General features: G+C 48.5%; 1 protein-coding gene across 4 annotated transcripts in view; it reads left to right on the forward strand.

Annotated features, from left to right (window-relative positions):
* Window positions 1-8,819, forward strand: part of LOC142576166 (aromatic-L-amino-acid decarboxylase-like) — a 147,417-nt gene extending 138,598 nt beyond the window's left edge. For all 4 annotated transcript variants that reach the window (XM_075686141.1, XM_075686143.1, XM_075686140.1 and 1 more), the window contains one exon: window positions 5,708-8,819. In XM_075686141.1, the coding sequence (XP_075542256.1) occupies window positions 5,708-5,953 (246 nt within the window). In that variant the 3' untranslated portion in view covers window positions 5,954-8,819. The remainder of the gene's footprint in view (window positions 1-5,707) is intronic.
* Window positions 8,820-15,625: the final 6,806 nt, after the last annotated feature.

The raw sequence follows: 15,625 nt of genomic DNA on the forward strand, positions 1-15,625 counted from the left end.
TCCATACAAAATATTATCCCTATTTTCCTCACCTTTCTCTTCTTATTCTTTTGCTGTAGAGCCCTTACAACTGCCTTTAAATGGAGTTTTGATGTTGGCGTTTTTCTTGGGCATGTGAATTGTGCGTCAGAAAAAAAAAATATCTACCGCAGCAAACTTTATGTTGTGACAAGAGAAATATTTTGCTTATTAGCGCTTGTTGTTGTCGCTACAACGATAGCTCATGCTGTAACAGTGCAATTTGTTGTTATTTGACCTGACATCCTGTCGTCGCGAGAATGTCGGTTTTGTCTTCTTGTCTTACCGACAAGGCATTCTACTCGGGAAGATAGGAAACGTCGGACCAACGACATGACTTTTTGTAGCACGCTAGGAAGAAATCGTCTGTTAATCGTTTTCAGCTGAGTGAACTTAGTTTTGTTATTGTTTTTAGCACACACGATAACGTTGAGCCGAGATTTAGTTTCTTGTTTGTCGTCGTTGTCATGAACTCCCTCATCTTCGTTTTCCGTATTGTTTTGTTTGTGTTTTCCATATGCCCCTTTTTTTATAGCGAAAAGAGAATGATACTAGATTATTCGTTGCCTCGTACGAGCTATGCATGTATAGCTAATGCATGACTGCTTGTCGCGTAGCTAGGGGTATTTCTCTAGTGTGTCACAAAGGGTTCCGCGGAACAGCGATATATATACGCATAAAAGGCATGTACATTGGTGTTTCATATTCAAAGTGATGTCAATACATTTGTACATATACTGACAAGAGAAGAAATATTATGTCTTTTATTCTTTGCGTGCGGCGTTGTTTTCTCGCAGTAGAGTCAAGTTTTCTCCCCTCACAACGACTGAAAGAAAAATACACTTGAGCACAACAGCTTTCAAAGCACTGAAGTGACGAAAAGGAGGCGTATCACCGCGACTTCGGCACGCGCCCGGCCTGGATGTTATGAATGCGCCGTTGCGATGCATCCACGGAGAAGTAGGTGCACTGCAAGATGTCATATTTAGCGCGGATGAGATATCCGCGCTAAAAATGATATCTTGCAGGGGCCAAACCGTAACTTTTTTTTTTTCGTGGATTCTATGCTCCCAGAGCCATTGCTGACAGATGTACACGTAGTCGTGAAGGACACTGAATTCGGATTTAAGCGACGATCAATCGGGGTGTCTGGGTTCGAACCTGACATGATGATATGTAGCAAGTAGCCTCCCCGTTGAATATTTAGTTTCATTGAACCCTTTCACGTAAACCATGTGTGTTAATTCAGCCACTACGGCCTCTTGAAGGCAGTTATTTATACTGTGTTTTTAACTGCCCGAGAAAAGACACATGTCCAGGTAAAAATGTATATAGATGCTTAAGGCTGTGGTCAATTTGGAGTAATGATTCTACGACAACAACGAAGTTATTCTGGCACTACTTTCGCAGATATAAAGATTCAAAGCAAAGGTTAACCTATGGGCACTCCTGAACATATGTGATATGTTTTATACATTACCTCGTTACTTAAACAAGCATATGTCTGTGTACCTTTCCACATCCCGTTGGAGAAGGGTGCAACCGCGTGAAGAAACTTTCCTTGGTAGAGTATTTCATCGAGGACGTCCTTTCTTTTTGTCGTTGTTCTTGTTTTAGAGAAGTTTGCCTACACGAAACAGTAAGAGGCCAGCATGTTGTAAAATGCGTGACATCATACTGTTGTCATCAGCGCGGTGCACGGTTTGGTGCGTGATTGAAAAAGGTAAGTCCGGTCTTCATTTCCCGCGGTAATAACATTCTTTAGCCAAAGAAATGCAAAGATTATTTCAAAAGATACCTTACTGGTTAAGCGTGCTTAACATATTTGGTTAGTGTCATTTTCACGAACTGGATTAAATGACGCTTTGGTGATATCCTGGATGCTCTTGACTTTGTCCATTTTTGTTTTGATGCTCTGTTTGTACTGACTGTCACAACCCACCTTTTCTATTACTTTCCCATGAAGTAAATTCAACATGACGGTTCATGCGGCGTACGTATTAGAAAATGTCACAGCACATGTTCTCTGAATAACACCATTCCTCCACCCAAAAAAAGGTAACGCCATGCGCGAGTCCGCTAACGGCGCTGCGCTTGTACGTTAACTTTAAGCGGAAATTCGCCGTCGTGCTAAATAAGGGGGTGGGAGGGACGAGCACATCATAATTGGATTTCTCCGCTCTTTCTGCGCATGAGCGAGGAGCAGCGGTTGCGAGAGAGAAATGTGGGGACTTTCGGTCCTTGAGATTTCTCTTCGCCTAGGTACTTCAGGGAAGAAAGTTGTTAGCTCCGTTCGTCCCTAGCCGAGCTGGCAGCACAATCAACAGAATGCGTCGCCGGCAAGGCGGAGCCGTGTCCAAGGTGAGTTTGATGCTATTTTGTGGCGACGGCAGCATATTACATTTTTATAGTCACAGGGGGATACGTTTGGAAGTGAGTTGTCTTCTCGGATGACTTTAGTGGCAAAGCATTACATCGTGCCGATGCATTGTTCATTACTGTCGTTGAGCAAGGTCAGCATACCGCACACTTCAGGAGATTCGCGGGAACGGAAACAGTTTATGAATTCGACTGCCGTGCCGATGCGAGTTTGTTGCTCTTTTATTTGCGGCGGTAGCTAATTAAATCCTGATAGTTGCAGCGGGATACGTCTGGACGTGAGGCGTCTTCTCGGATGACTTTAATGGCAACGCGTTACGTCGTGCCGATGCACTAGTTCTTAATGTAACTGAGCATACAATACACTTGGAGATTCGTGGGTATGGAACATTTTGTACTCTGTATGTTAAAGTACTAAAACTTGCGTCGCCATGCACTCCGTACCTTAGATCGTTGTGAGAGCTGCACAGCCACACTGGCAAAACACTACGCCCTGTGGATGAATACGGAACAAATGTATGCTAAAGAAGAACGGTCGTCATGCAATTTCATAGCAGTAGACTCTTGTGAAAGCTGTATGGTAACACTGATATTGGCTACGTGGCGCATATTCGTAGCGATCCTGAGGTGCTTGTGCGCAATGGTAATTAATGAAGGAGCGCGTTTTACTAATCCCGGCTGTTACGATGTCTAGCTCATATACGGGCCTGGTAACTAGCTATGTGCAGTCAGTCAAAAAACACTATTTATGCTGATGTCCACGCTCCTGTAAAAAAAAATGCAATTCAGTGATGATCGACCCTCTGGAGGTGGATCCGCACCTATGTAAGCACAGCCGGCTTAAAGCCATCAGCCATCAGCCATAAAGTAGGAGCTGGAGAACTTTTTAATGCTCATTATACGACATTGATAGCGATTAATTTGTGGTCAGCCAATGACAAACGCATTGCACTAAACAGTAAGACTTCGTCTCAATACGCAATGCTTATGTGGCGAACAGGAGAGCAAAAGGTGAAAACAATGTTTTCATACAAGGCAAGTTATCCATGTAGTGGAAAGTTGTCTTCAGCTCCTACTTTGTGACCCTCTGGAGGTGGATCCCCACCTATGTAAGTACAGGCGGCTCATCAGTCATAAAGGAGGAGCTGAAGAGAACTTTTTGATGCTCATTATACGACATTGATAGCGATTAATTTGTGGTCAGCCAATGACAAACGCATTGCACTAAACAGTGAGACTTCGTCTCAATACGCAATGCTTATGTGGCGAACAGGAGAGCAAAAAGGTGAAAACAATGTTTTCATACAAGGCAAGTTATCCATGTAATGGAAGGTTGTCTTCAGCTCCTACTTTGTGACTCAGAAGCCGACTGTACTTACATAGGTGCGGATCCATCTCCAGAGGTTCATCACTGCATTGGATTTTTTTTTTTTTACAGAAGCGTGGACGCCTGCATAAATAGTGTTTTTTGACTGACTGCACATAGGTTACCAGGCCTTTTATCAATTTTAAATCATCCACACAGGAATACGTTATCCTCTTCATTTAGTAACATCGACAAAATGATGCAGCTCAAATAGCTTGAACGTGTATGCGTTTTCTATCCGCAGCGACGGACAAGATGGCTCGAGCGTTGCATAAAGCCGTTTGCCTAAAGTCAGCTTCGCCGTAAGGCACAAATGTCGCGCAATCAAACATGTGCAGTGTATTGCGGCGAAGTATACCAAAAGTGGAAAGCGGCCACTGTCGGAGGATATAGTGTGATATACGTGCACACCTGCCGTCACATCTCCTGTCGCAGTACAAGCACGGAGACGCCGAACAAGTGCACTGGCAGGCCTTCAGAGCTATTTCGCACGCGGTAGTAGCGACCTGAGCTCTTGTTTCGCCCACATAGAGCGCCCCGTATATGAGCTAGACATCGTAACTGCCGGGATTAGCAAAACGCGCTCCTTCATTAATTACCCTTGCGCACACGAACCTCAGAATCGCTACGAATCAGCGCCACGTAGCCAATATCAGTGTTACTGTACAACTTTCACAAGGGTCTACTGCTATGAAATTGCACGACGATCATTTTTCTTTAGCATACATTTCTTCCGTATTCATCCGCAGGGCGTAGTGTTTTGCCAGTGTGGCTGTACAGCTCTCACAACGATCTACGGCTCAGACTGCATGGCGACGTAAGTTTTAGTACTTTCCCATACAGAGTACTATATGTTCCATTCCCACGAATCTCCAAGTGTGTTGTATGCTCATTTACATTAAGAACTGCACCCGTGTACTTACATTTAGGTGCACGTTAAAGATCCCCCAGGTGGTCGAAATTTCCGGAGACCTCCACTACGGCGTGCTTCATAATCATAAAGTGGTTTTGGCACGTAAAATCCCATAATAAATATATATATATACGTTAAGAACTCATGCATCGGCACCACAGTTGAATTCATAAACTGTTTCCGTTGCCGCGATTCCCCTAAAGTGTGTGGTATGCTCAACGACACTAATGAACAATGCATCGGCACAATGTAATAACGCTTTGCCACTAAAGTCATCCGAGAAGACACCTCACTTCCAAACGTGTCCCCCTGCGACTATAAAAATTGAATATGCTACCGTCGCAACAAAATAGCATCAAACACACCTTGGACACGGCTTCTTCGCCTTGCCGGCCACGGATTCTGTCGATTCTGTGCTGCCAGCTCGGCTAGAGACAAACGGAGCTAACAACTTTCTCCCCCGTAGTACCTAGGTGAAGAGAAATTTTAAGCACCAAAAGTCCCCGCATTTCTCTCTCGCAACCGATGCTCCTCGCGCATGCATAGAAAGAGCGGAGAAATCCAATTGTGATGTGCTCGTGGTGGTGGTGGTGGGGGGGGGGGTATTCTATAAGAGTCCACCTAGCCATTTCGGCCGCTGCTGATTGGCTAGAGCCGCTCGTCTCCTCCTCTCTCGTAGAGCTGCATCCAATCAGCAGTGGCCGAAATGGACAGTCCACAAGGTGGATGGACTGTTACAGAATAACCCTACTCTCCCCCCCCCCCCCCCGGGGTGGTATCTCGCAACGATCTATTACATTTCATTCCTTTCGTCGTTCCACATTGGCTCGGACGCCACCGAGCCACTGTTATTGCACTGACTATCCCCTCGGCGAGACAGACCGTAACAAAATAACGGGAAATGAATCTTCACGAATTGCGGTTCGTAAACCGATTTTTCCGGTGGCGAACCAGAGGATCGCCGGTTTTCTGACGAGGCGGTGACGGCGGCGATCGATCTCACGCGCCCTTGCCGCCGGCGTCTTCCGCAGGAGGCCAAGATATGCGAGGAGTCGGCGGACGAGGTGTTCGTGCTGGAGCGGAAGCAGCACAGCCTGCGCTACCGGCGCAGCTTCTTCGTGCGCATGGTGTCCGACCCGAAGCTGTACAACCCCAAGATCGTGCGCGCCCTGTCCGGCTCGACGAGCAGCGAGCCGCATCCGCGAGGCCAGCCCAGCGAGTCACCACCCCCGGGCGAGTCGCCCACGTACACGGGCGAGGTGGTCGCCCCGCTCTAGGCGCCGCCGCCGCCCATGCCGCCGCCGGCGCACCAGCACGCGTGCAGCGACCACCGCGAGCGTCTTCGCACGAGCAACTCCGCCGGGAACGCGTGCCACTGTCGTTCGCTGTGCTCGGAACAGCTGCCCGAGTAGAGAGAGAGAGAGAGCCTGTTACCCGAAGGGGATCGAGTGAGCGTAACGGGGGGAGGGGGAACGCAAACCCCTTGCGTTCCCTGACCTAAAATTCTCCATTGTCTGCGCGTCTTACCGTTTGCGGAATGCTGCACAGGTTGACGGGTGCAACCACTGATCAGATCAGTGGGTACAACTGGGGAGCACTGCAGCTTGAAGTGGATTGCCTGAGTGTTCTCGTTGAAGTGAAAAGAGCCAATTCGTATGCATACATGCGTGTATATTACGTTAGCAGAGAAGCGAAACGGAGTCTGTCGCGGCAGTAGTAATTATGCATGCTCTGGTTGAATTCAGCGTCCCAACTTGTCGCCATCAGTGGGTCATGGTTTCGTCCACGTTCCCGGTATTTGCAAACGGTAATACGTGTACGAACGGACAAAATTTAGAGCGTTTTAGCGTAGCGTAAACGTGAAGGCACGTGAAGGCATGGACGCGAACAAGAGCAAGGTGCGGCGTCTTGTGACGACTGAATGCATTCCACTTATCCGTGGAAAAAACATATCGGCAGCAAAAGGCTTATCATCGCGAATCTATTTTTGTACATTATATTTTTTTTTTCGGAGAGAAGATCGATGGGACGAGAGAGCTTTTTCCAATGCGTTTTGGTTCATCACGGTGTCGCATAATGCCGTGATCCACCAAACGCGCATGTCTACGCTAGCGCGGCTTCGCGATGCTGAAGTAGCTATCTCTGGCCTCCCGCATTCGCAAAAATTCTCTTCTTTAAGCGGCTTCTGCGATTGGCCACCAGCGCGGTGGTCGTTTCATTATTATCACGACGATCACTATCACGAACAGCGAGTGCCGGAACGCTGGCAAATGAGGAAGCTCCCTTACATAAGAGAAGTTTTGTAAATACGGGTCCCAAACTGGCGATATGCGCTATGACCCTTCTATGCCTCAGCGCATAAGGGCTACAGGGACCTCAGATTCGGTATCCTATTCGGGACTAGATGTCGGAATTGGTCTGGGTGGGCGCTATAGACCACCGTGTTATGCACACATAGGCCTAACGTTCAGTTCAGTTGAGTCCAGTTTATTTCCTTAAAGAACGGCTAACTTACCGGCTGTGATTAGGTCACGTGTTCCCAAAGAGAGCACATTTCAGGGATAAACAAACTGAGGACTGCTAAAGTGTTTTCTCACACTGAGCGTCCTTCGTTGCAGGCTGCAGTCGCGTAGCGGACGTTTCATAGAGAAAGCGGATGCCGCAAATGGTCGGTTGTCCAGTCCCAACTAATGCACAACATACCTACGTAACTTGTTCGTGAAGGCGCAGTAGCTGACTGCGACCCTTGCGAACGTTGTACACAACGTGGACGCGCGGTCATAACTGTGGCAGTGCGGCCATGCTATAAACCTTCTAAATTGTAAGACTCGGATTATTGCCGTAACGTCTCTAAGAATAGGCGTCACCGCAAGTATCCAATAAGTAGTCGCATAACGACGCGTTCGCTACGTGAGTAACGCGCAACGTGATTTCTATATATTAGACTGCAGTCTGAAAGCATAAGCCGCTCGCAAGCACTACGGCAAAGGGTGTGCGCTAGCACGCCCGCAAACGACGTCATGCGCGGGAGAACAAACAATGGGGCTCGGACGCAGAGAAGACGGAGCGTGGGTAGGGTGGCTAGAACACAATTCTAGCCACCCTAGCGTGGGTGACCGTAGAGCAAGGGTGCAGTGGCTTGTGCGCGTTCGCTCGCTGAGTCTCGCGCATCGGTGCTCGTTACGAAACGCGTGTTGCTGACACCTTTACGACTCTACCGCGAAAATAAATTTCGTTTGCATGGAGGAGGATACGACGGATGCCGGAATGAATGCATCGGACCGGGGCGCTCTCGTATCGTTCGTGAAAGGCTTATAACTCAAGTTTAGCATTCTCATAAAGCAACTTCGGCATTTAAATGGCGTAACTGCTTCGGGTGAAACGATAATAATGATGTCACTATACTGTCAGCAAGCAAAGCGAAGAAAAGAAATGAAACGATAAAGAAATTTCAGTACATTTCGTTATGGTCTATGGTACATACAGGTAAATAGAACCAACCTTAAGTTCCGGTCCCATCGGTCAATCAATTTGTTGCAGGTCTGTCTTTATGGGCAAGCAATTTGATGCTCGCGCGATCCACAAAGTGATCAAAGCAAGAGCGTTATTGCAACAATATTACACTACATTGGGATGCGGCCGCGATATCGGCAAATGTTAATCAGGCTAGACTTCGAACGACTCTGATGGAATTATACGAAAAGGGAACTGCATGCATGCGACTCCGATGAGCGTGCACCGTCTTGTCAATGAATCTGCCGTAGCGCTAATACATGCCGAAATATGATTAGTCTTGGGCCATTTGTATGGCCTTGTGACTCTTTCAATTACTACTGATTTATTAAAAGGAGCCCTCGGTCTTCCTCTGCGCATGTCGTCCTAGTACAACAACCTAACGTTCGAGTTGCAAAAGAGCGTACAAGCGCGACGAAACTGAAAATCGTGCGTTCAAATAGGACGCCTTCATTTGGCTGCTCCGGAATAATGGTGTCCTCACTGGGGGATATCCAGTGCTCAGCGAATTCTGTCGGCCTTTTCCGTTACAGCTTATCGTACGTGTCCGTTGACCCGGATCAGGGGCGTGATATGTGCAGGGTGTCCCAACTATCATGCACCAAGATTTAAAAATACGCAAATGCCACGTAACTGGACAGAAACAGGTAATGTTGCTTTCTGTCACTTGGTGAGTGAGTGAGTGAGTGAGTGAGTGAGTGAGTGAGTGAGTGAGTGAGTGAGTGAGTGAGTGAGTGAGTGAGTGAGTGAGTGAGTGAGTGAGTGAGTGAGTGAGTGAGTGAGTGAGTGAGTGAGTGAGTGAGTGAGTGAGTGATATAGCTTTATTTGTAATTCGTAGATTGGGAGGCCCCGGCCTGGGGCCGCATAGATGGCCACTGGGAGCTGTTGTTCCCGCACGGCCTCCATGGCTCGCCGGACGGCCCAAAGTGGGTCTTGGAGTTCTGAGCTGAACATGCGCGGCCGACCACAGCGGCCGTGGATTTTCCGGGCAGACTGCCATTTTATCTTGATATATTTTACACCCCCACAACAAGTGTTGAAGGATGGATCTAGCAGACTTGCATAGATTGCATACATAGCTGTCGTATATCTCGCAGTATAAAGTTGTAAGTTGCACGGGATTCGTATAGGTTTGTGTTTGTAATCACCGCCAATCAACAGAATCAGCTCTGTTCAATTTAGTGTGAGGCGTTTGGAGGTACTCAGATTTTTTTTTTTTTTTAGATTCCGCCTGATTACACCATTAGTCTTACTTAATTAAGAAACTTTTCAAATATTATAATTGGATGACAAGTTTCAATAAAAAGAATGTACAGCAACATGAAAAACTCCCGGTAGAGCTTTCTGTTGCTCAATACGTGCTACATAAAAGTGTTTTTCCGAGTGTGAAAGAACCCGCGAATGCACGCAAAGTGCCTCGAGCGGCCAGTCACGCGGCTATTTTGCGTGTATTCGCGGATTCTTTAACGCTCGGGAAAACACATTAAATCGGCACATGTTGAGCTTCAGAAAGCTGCATCGGGAGTTTTTCATGTTGCTGTACATTATTTTTCATTGACACTTTTCATCTAATTATAATATTTGAGAAGGTGATTAATTAATTCGGACTAACGTAATCAGGCGGAATGCAAGAAAATAATCTGAGCGTCTCCAAGCGACGGCACACAACATTATCTTGGTTCTGTCCAGTTACGTGGTCATTTGCCTGCTTTCAAATCTTGGTGCATGATAGTTGGGAATCCCTGTATATTCTTTCTTTTTTTTTCAGAGCGACTTGGTAGCGCGCCTCTGCACAAAGAAACGCAAGTTTAGCGTTAGAATATCCCCACGAAAAACACTGCGTGAGGCTTTGAAGATCGCTTCAGCTCCCGTTTAAGCTGGATTCACACGACAGGCCGGATCGACAATTCAGTAGGTGCAACGAAACTGAGGTGCAACGAATCGCATCACTATGGCGACCCGTCTGCGATGTGATTCGGCGGAACTAAGCCACGTCATGCTCGTCCGCAGGAGTGGGTCCGTCGTGCGGATCCAGCTTCAACGCATCCTTACGAACCCCCGAGTGCCAGGTTCAGTGGACGTGGGACCACGCGGAAGCGTAGGACAAGAAGCACATATTTCCAAGCGACCACGAAAAGACGCAGCGGCACGGCATGAATGTAGCAAAGAAAGAAGAAAAGAAAGAAAGCGAGCGCGCGGCATATGCAACGGCGGAGCACAGAGAATGCGGGTGTCGAGCTAATCTGCGTCCCGCGACGGAAGACGATCTACGTGACGCTGCGGCTCTCTCCCCACAGTCCCCACGAAAGGCCTCCCGACACCCTCGCCTACCCCCCCCCCTCCCTTGTTCTCCCTAATCCTCGTGCTCACACGCCACGCGTGTCAAATGGCCGGAGGTCGCAGGTTCCATCCTCCGGCATCACTCCAGCCTCCGGTCCTGGTGTCAAGCCCAGCTGTTCTTTATTTTCCGCACTGTGTGAAGGGACCCTTGGGGTACCGCTATAACTGTTATAATGCATGCGACACACGCGTTGTGTACTAATAAAAGAGCCCCGTTTATTGCAGTCAGTGACGTCAATCGCTCTTCTTTCTGCACGGCCTTCGTAGAGGCCAGGGGCGGTATTCTCGAACGATGACGCTCGGAGATGTACGAGAGTCACCAGACGCGTCGCAGTATAGTGCTGACGGCCGTCCCATTGACACTGCACCGAGCTTCCGCTTCCTCTCTTGCTCTTCTTTCCTTTTTTTTTTGCAGTATCTCTTTTATATTATTATTCATTCCCCTTTGCAGAAGGGTTGAAATCTGGGCCAGTTGGTACATACTTGAACGAAAAAACCAGTCAAAAACACAAAGGACAAGAGGAGAGGTCCAGTCGTTGTGGTGTGAACCTCTCCTCTTGTCCTTTGTGTTTTTGACTGGTTTTTTCGTTCATTCCCCTTACCTCATTTCTCAGAACATGGCAGCCAGCTGGTATGAGAACTGGCTAACCTCCCTGTCTTCCCGTCTATTCCTGCTTCCCCCTCCTCCTCTATTCGCACAGCTCCAAGAACGCTGTCGGCTATGCACTTCTACGCGTTCGGGCCTGAGTCACGCAAAATTTGGCGAAAGTGATCGCATCCCCGAAAGTAGTCGGTCAAGAATACTGCCCTTGGCGTTTGCTTGGCTATTGCGCGAATCATTGTGGGCGACAATTAAAGGTTCATATTTTCCGTCGATCAGTTCTGAGGATACTCTCACATTTGTGCGATGTCCTGCACAACGCAGCATCTGACAGTAGCGACAGGCGTGCTGTCACTGGCTTAGCCAATCACTGTGTACGTCGAGAGTGATGTCACCGCCAGTGATCAGTCGAGAATACGGCCCCTGACGAGGCCATGGCAGACCGCCATAAGTGGTCGCTGCACGGTCTACAGAATATTCTTTAGTTTTGCAGCCTAACAGCTGTCGGGGTGGCTTATTGACTGACGCTGTGCTGGTGAACACGAGGTTGTGGGTTCGACTCCCGTCCTCGCCGAACTCATTCTGACTGGCACAGACGCAATATTTTTCGTCGCCGAGCCGTGAAACAATTGAATCAATTTATGAAACAATCCTACGAAACAATTTTATCGAAGAAACTGACAATTCTTCCGGAGAGACTGACCATTCGGCTGAAGTAAATCTGGATACGTATAATAAACTTGTTGATTTCTTGTTCCACCCCGGTACGAATTTTCAGGACAGTCTTTGCGTCGTACAGGCTTAGAGCTATACGCTAATAAAAATCATAAACAAATGACCAACCTTTCCTCTACCGAAAAATGGAGGTAAGTGAAGCTTGTCCTACGTGCACCTGACCTTCGTCACGGTTAAGTGCCGTGACGGTTAACTGATATCACGGTTAAGTCACAGGTGATGGCGCCGGATTGCTTCGGCCTCCCGCTCCCTCATTTCGGGATTTTCTCGTTGCTGTCGGATTGCCTGGGCTCGGGCGGTTCTAACGGCTGGACCGGCGTGCCGACGGCGAGCCCTTTCACGGGCAAGCTCTCACCGCCACTCGTCGAAGGCTACCCGTACCTCAGAGGAACGCACAACGCGTGGCCGTCCCACCCGTTTTCCGAGACTCAACTGAACGGAAACGAAGCCGGCGCAGCGCGCGCGAAACCGTTTCCTGCCCTTTCCTTCCCTGGTGGAAGCGAAACGGCTCATATTGGTTGCGCGCGAAGCGTAAGCGCGCGCCTATGCAGCTGGAATCCTTGCTAATGATAACGGCCCAGCGCCGGCGCACCTGCCAACTCATAAAACCACCCTTTCCCGCAGCTGCTCTGCTCTGGGAGCAACTGGTTTTTTTTTGCGTGACCACAAAGCCACTTGTGAGCTAATACAAGCGTCGCTTGAATAATAATCATTACACTTAGCTATGTATACTACAGTAATGAAAGCAGGAGCAACTACAGCGACATAGGCCGATCGCGACACCCGCCGTGGTTGCGCAGTGGCTATGGTGTTGGACTGCTGAGCACGAGGTCGCGGGATCGAATCCCGGCCACGGCGGCCGCATTTCGATGGGGGCGAAAACACCCGTGTACTTAGATTTAGGTGCACGTTAAAGGACACCAGGTGGTCGACATTTCCGGAGTCCTCCACTACGGCGTGCCTCATAATCAGAAAGTGGTTTTGGCACGTAAAACCCCATAATTTAATTAATAACTGGTCACGAGGAATGGCAAATCGCACCTGCGCGACGATAGCAACATGGCCAGTCTATATTTTGTTCTTTTTTGAGACCAGACAAAGGAGCATAAGTATATAAAACCGCGATAAGGTTTTTTTTATACTTACTGGTTTTATATGCTAGCTACAAACTTCGCTGCGATGTCACTGCCCAAGCGCGCGTTCCTTTTGTAGAATGGAGGGTGCGCTCATCATTCTCGTATTGCGCCCACCAAATGCAATAGATTGACGAAAGGAGTTGTACTTCTCAATGCGGCAAACTAGCCATGAGGAATACCGTGGTAAAGAGTTCTGAATGAAATTTCGCCTCCTGCTTTTTTTTTTTCTGAAACGCATCCGAATCTAAGAGATAAAAAAAGTTGGAGTTTCGCCCGAAGGACGAACCATTGACAGCGATAGCAAATACACAACTATAGGAAGTAAGGTCCGTAGTTTTATCGGCCGTATAAGTTGCAGAAAACATTCGCTTAGTAATTAAAGTAGCAAACATGGTGTCACGCGCGAAGAGGCAAACATTGACAGTTCTCACGCGAGAACAGCGAACACTTGGGGTGCGATAGGAGATCGTTGTTCGGCGCGTTCATTCGGTTACCGGCGCGCGCGATTGGCCTACTCCGCGCCCACGTCGCCATCCGCGGGGCGCGGCCACGTCTTCGGTGACGTCAAAATGACGACATGTTCCTGTCAATCATCGTGCAACCGAGCACGTCGTCTGCTAGGCGCAGAACCCGACGGGAGTTGGGAAGTTTGGAGCGATCATCGCTCGTTACGAGACCGGCTTCCCATGACGTGTCTGGCGGATTGGATTGGATCCAAACGGCGGCTTCGGCAGCTGATTAGCACGTTCGGATCCAATCCAGAGTTTAATTCGAGAAAAATGGCGCTTGCGTTGGGAACTTCGGTGTTTGCGCTGGCGTTGCCCGAGGAGGAAGGAGAGCGGGCGGCAATTGCGAAACGCGTTTGAAGAAATGGCAGAAAGCGAATTCCGGCGTCGCTTTCGTTTCTCGAAACAAATAGTGCTTTGGTTGTACAGGGAAATCGACCCCATCATCGGTGCCAGCGAGCCACTGGAATGTTGTTGCTGCCTGTTGAAAAGTGCGCCACTGCTCCTGTCGTTTCTTTTTTCTTTCTTTGTTCTCGCTGTGCGCGACACCACCTAGGGACGGCGCGGAGAAACTAACAGTTATAAATTGTAGTATTCACACTCACTACTATTTGAAAACGTGTTTAAGCTTGAGAAGACCAAAATTTAGATAGAGATTTCATTCATTGGAAGACGAGAAACATTTTGTTTTGTAGTATACTGTCTCCAAGCAGGCGACAAACGAGGGAAGCAAACTTCCTGGGAGTTCACCGCTTGCCGATTGGCTGCTCTGTCCGCCCTGTTCTCAGAAATTTTGCATACTGGCACTTTGTGACGTTGCAGCAACCGAACAGAACGCGTATCGAACAAAGATCTCCGATCGCGCCCTTGCTGCCACAACGCTGGAGTGATGAAGGGCGCTAACACAGTGAAACGACCGCTTCTGCTGCCTCTTGTTTCAACTCGCCTTCGAAACTTGAGATTACACGACCTCCAGAGACACTAGGCGCGCGAGAAGGCAGCAAATGCAGCCACCAGCCATCTCGGCTCGCCGAAGATTTGCACCCGCCGGATATTACCTTCGATAGGTAATCTTCATTATCTCTCATCGTCGACTGCGCTTCCATTTTCTTATCACGTTCTGTAACTTTATACCATATGTAACTCTACCAAATCACCTGTTATCCGTCTTACGCATTACATGGTGTGCAAAGGCTCCCACTTTTTTTTCTTCCATGTCAATTCCAAGAATATCGGCTGCCCCCGTTTTCTCTCTATAATCCGCACCACTGTTTTCCACACCTTCCATTTTTCGTTCCATCGCTCGTTGCATGGTCCCTAACTCTTTTCTCAAGCTGCTTCGTTAACCTCCAAGTATCTTCGCTGTATGTTAGTACCCCTACAATACCATGATTGTATAACTTTATTTTCAAAGATAGCGCTAAGATTCTGGTCAGGACTTGTTAGTATACACGCCCTATGCACCCCAACCCATTTTACAGCGAAGCTGTTTATGCGGGCCCTGTGCCGTTGCTGTCGAACTTCGCTAAAAAGGGGGCCACGTGATCTAGCGGTAGAGGAAAAGAAAAGCTCAACGGGGGTTAAGCAGTTGCAGTGACCCCTTCCCCCCCTGTGAGAATGCTATCTTGTACGCGAATGTTATACGGTTGTCACACGGTGCCCTTTCAGCGATCGAGCCAGATCGGCATAGAATTTATCGACGATTGATTCCACCCTGCCGCGAAAGAAACAGATGTTATGCTGGCGGTGGAGCGCGTGGCTGCCGGCAATTCTGCTGCCGGCAGAGTCACGTCGATCGTCAAACCACTCCAACCGATTGCCAAAACGATTGCAGCGCCCGCATCTCCAGAGGTGGGCCATAGGTGGGCCTTGCGTCCAATATACGAAGCTTCGGATTAGTGGTTTGCGCACATTCCATTCCAGCTACAACTATGGGAAGACCACGAGTATTGCGTACTCCTGAGGAAGAAGCTGCCCACCCCGAGCTGCGCGTCGGGCAGGCCGAGTTCAAACGGCAGCGCTCCTAAGGCATGCTCACCACACGAAGCACGCAAGAGCGAAAATGAGTAGAAAGAATGGTGAAACAAAAGATTTACGATATAGACTGCTTGCGAAGTT

This window comes from Dermacentor variabilis, chromosome 3 (genome assembly GCF_050947875.1).
Source record: "Dermacentor variabilis isolate Ectoservices chromosome 3, ASM5094787v1, whole genome shotgun sequence".
In the NCBI taxonomy this organism is placed as follows: domain Eukaryota; kingdom Metazoa; phylum Arthropoda; class Arachnida; order Ixodida; family Ixodidae; genus Dermacentor; species Dermacentor variabilis.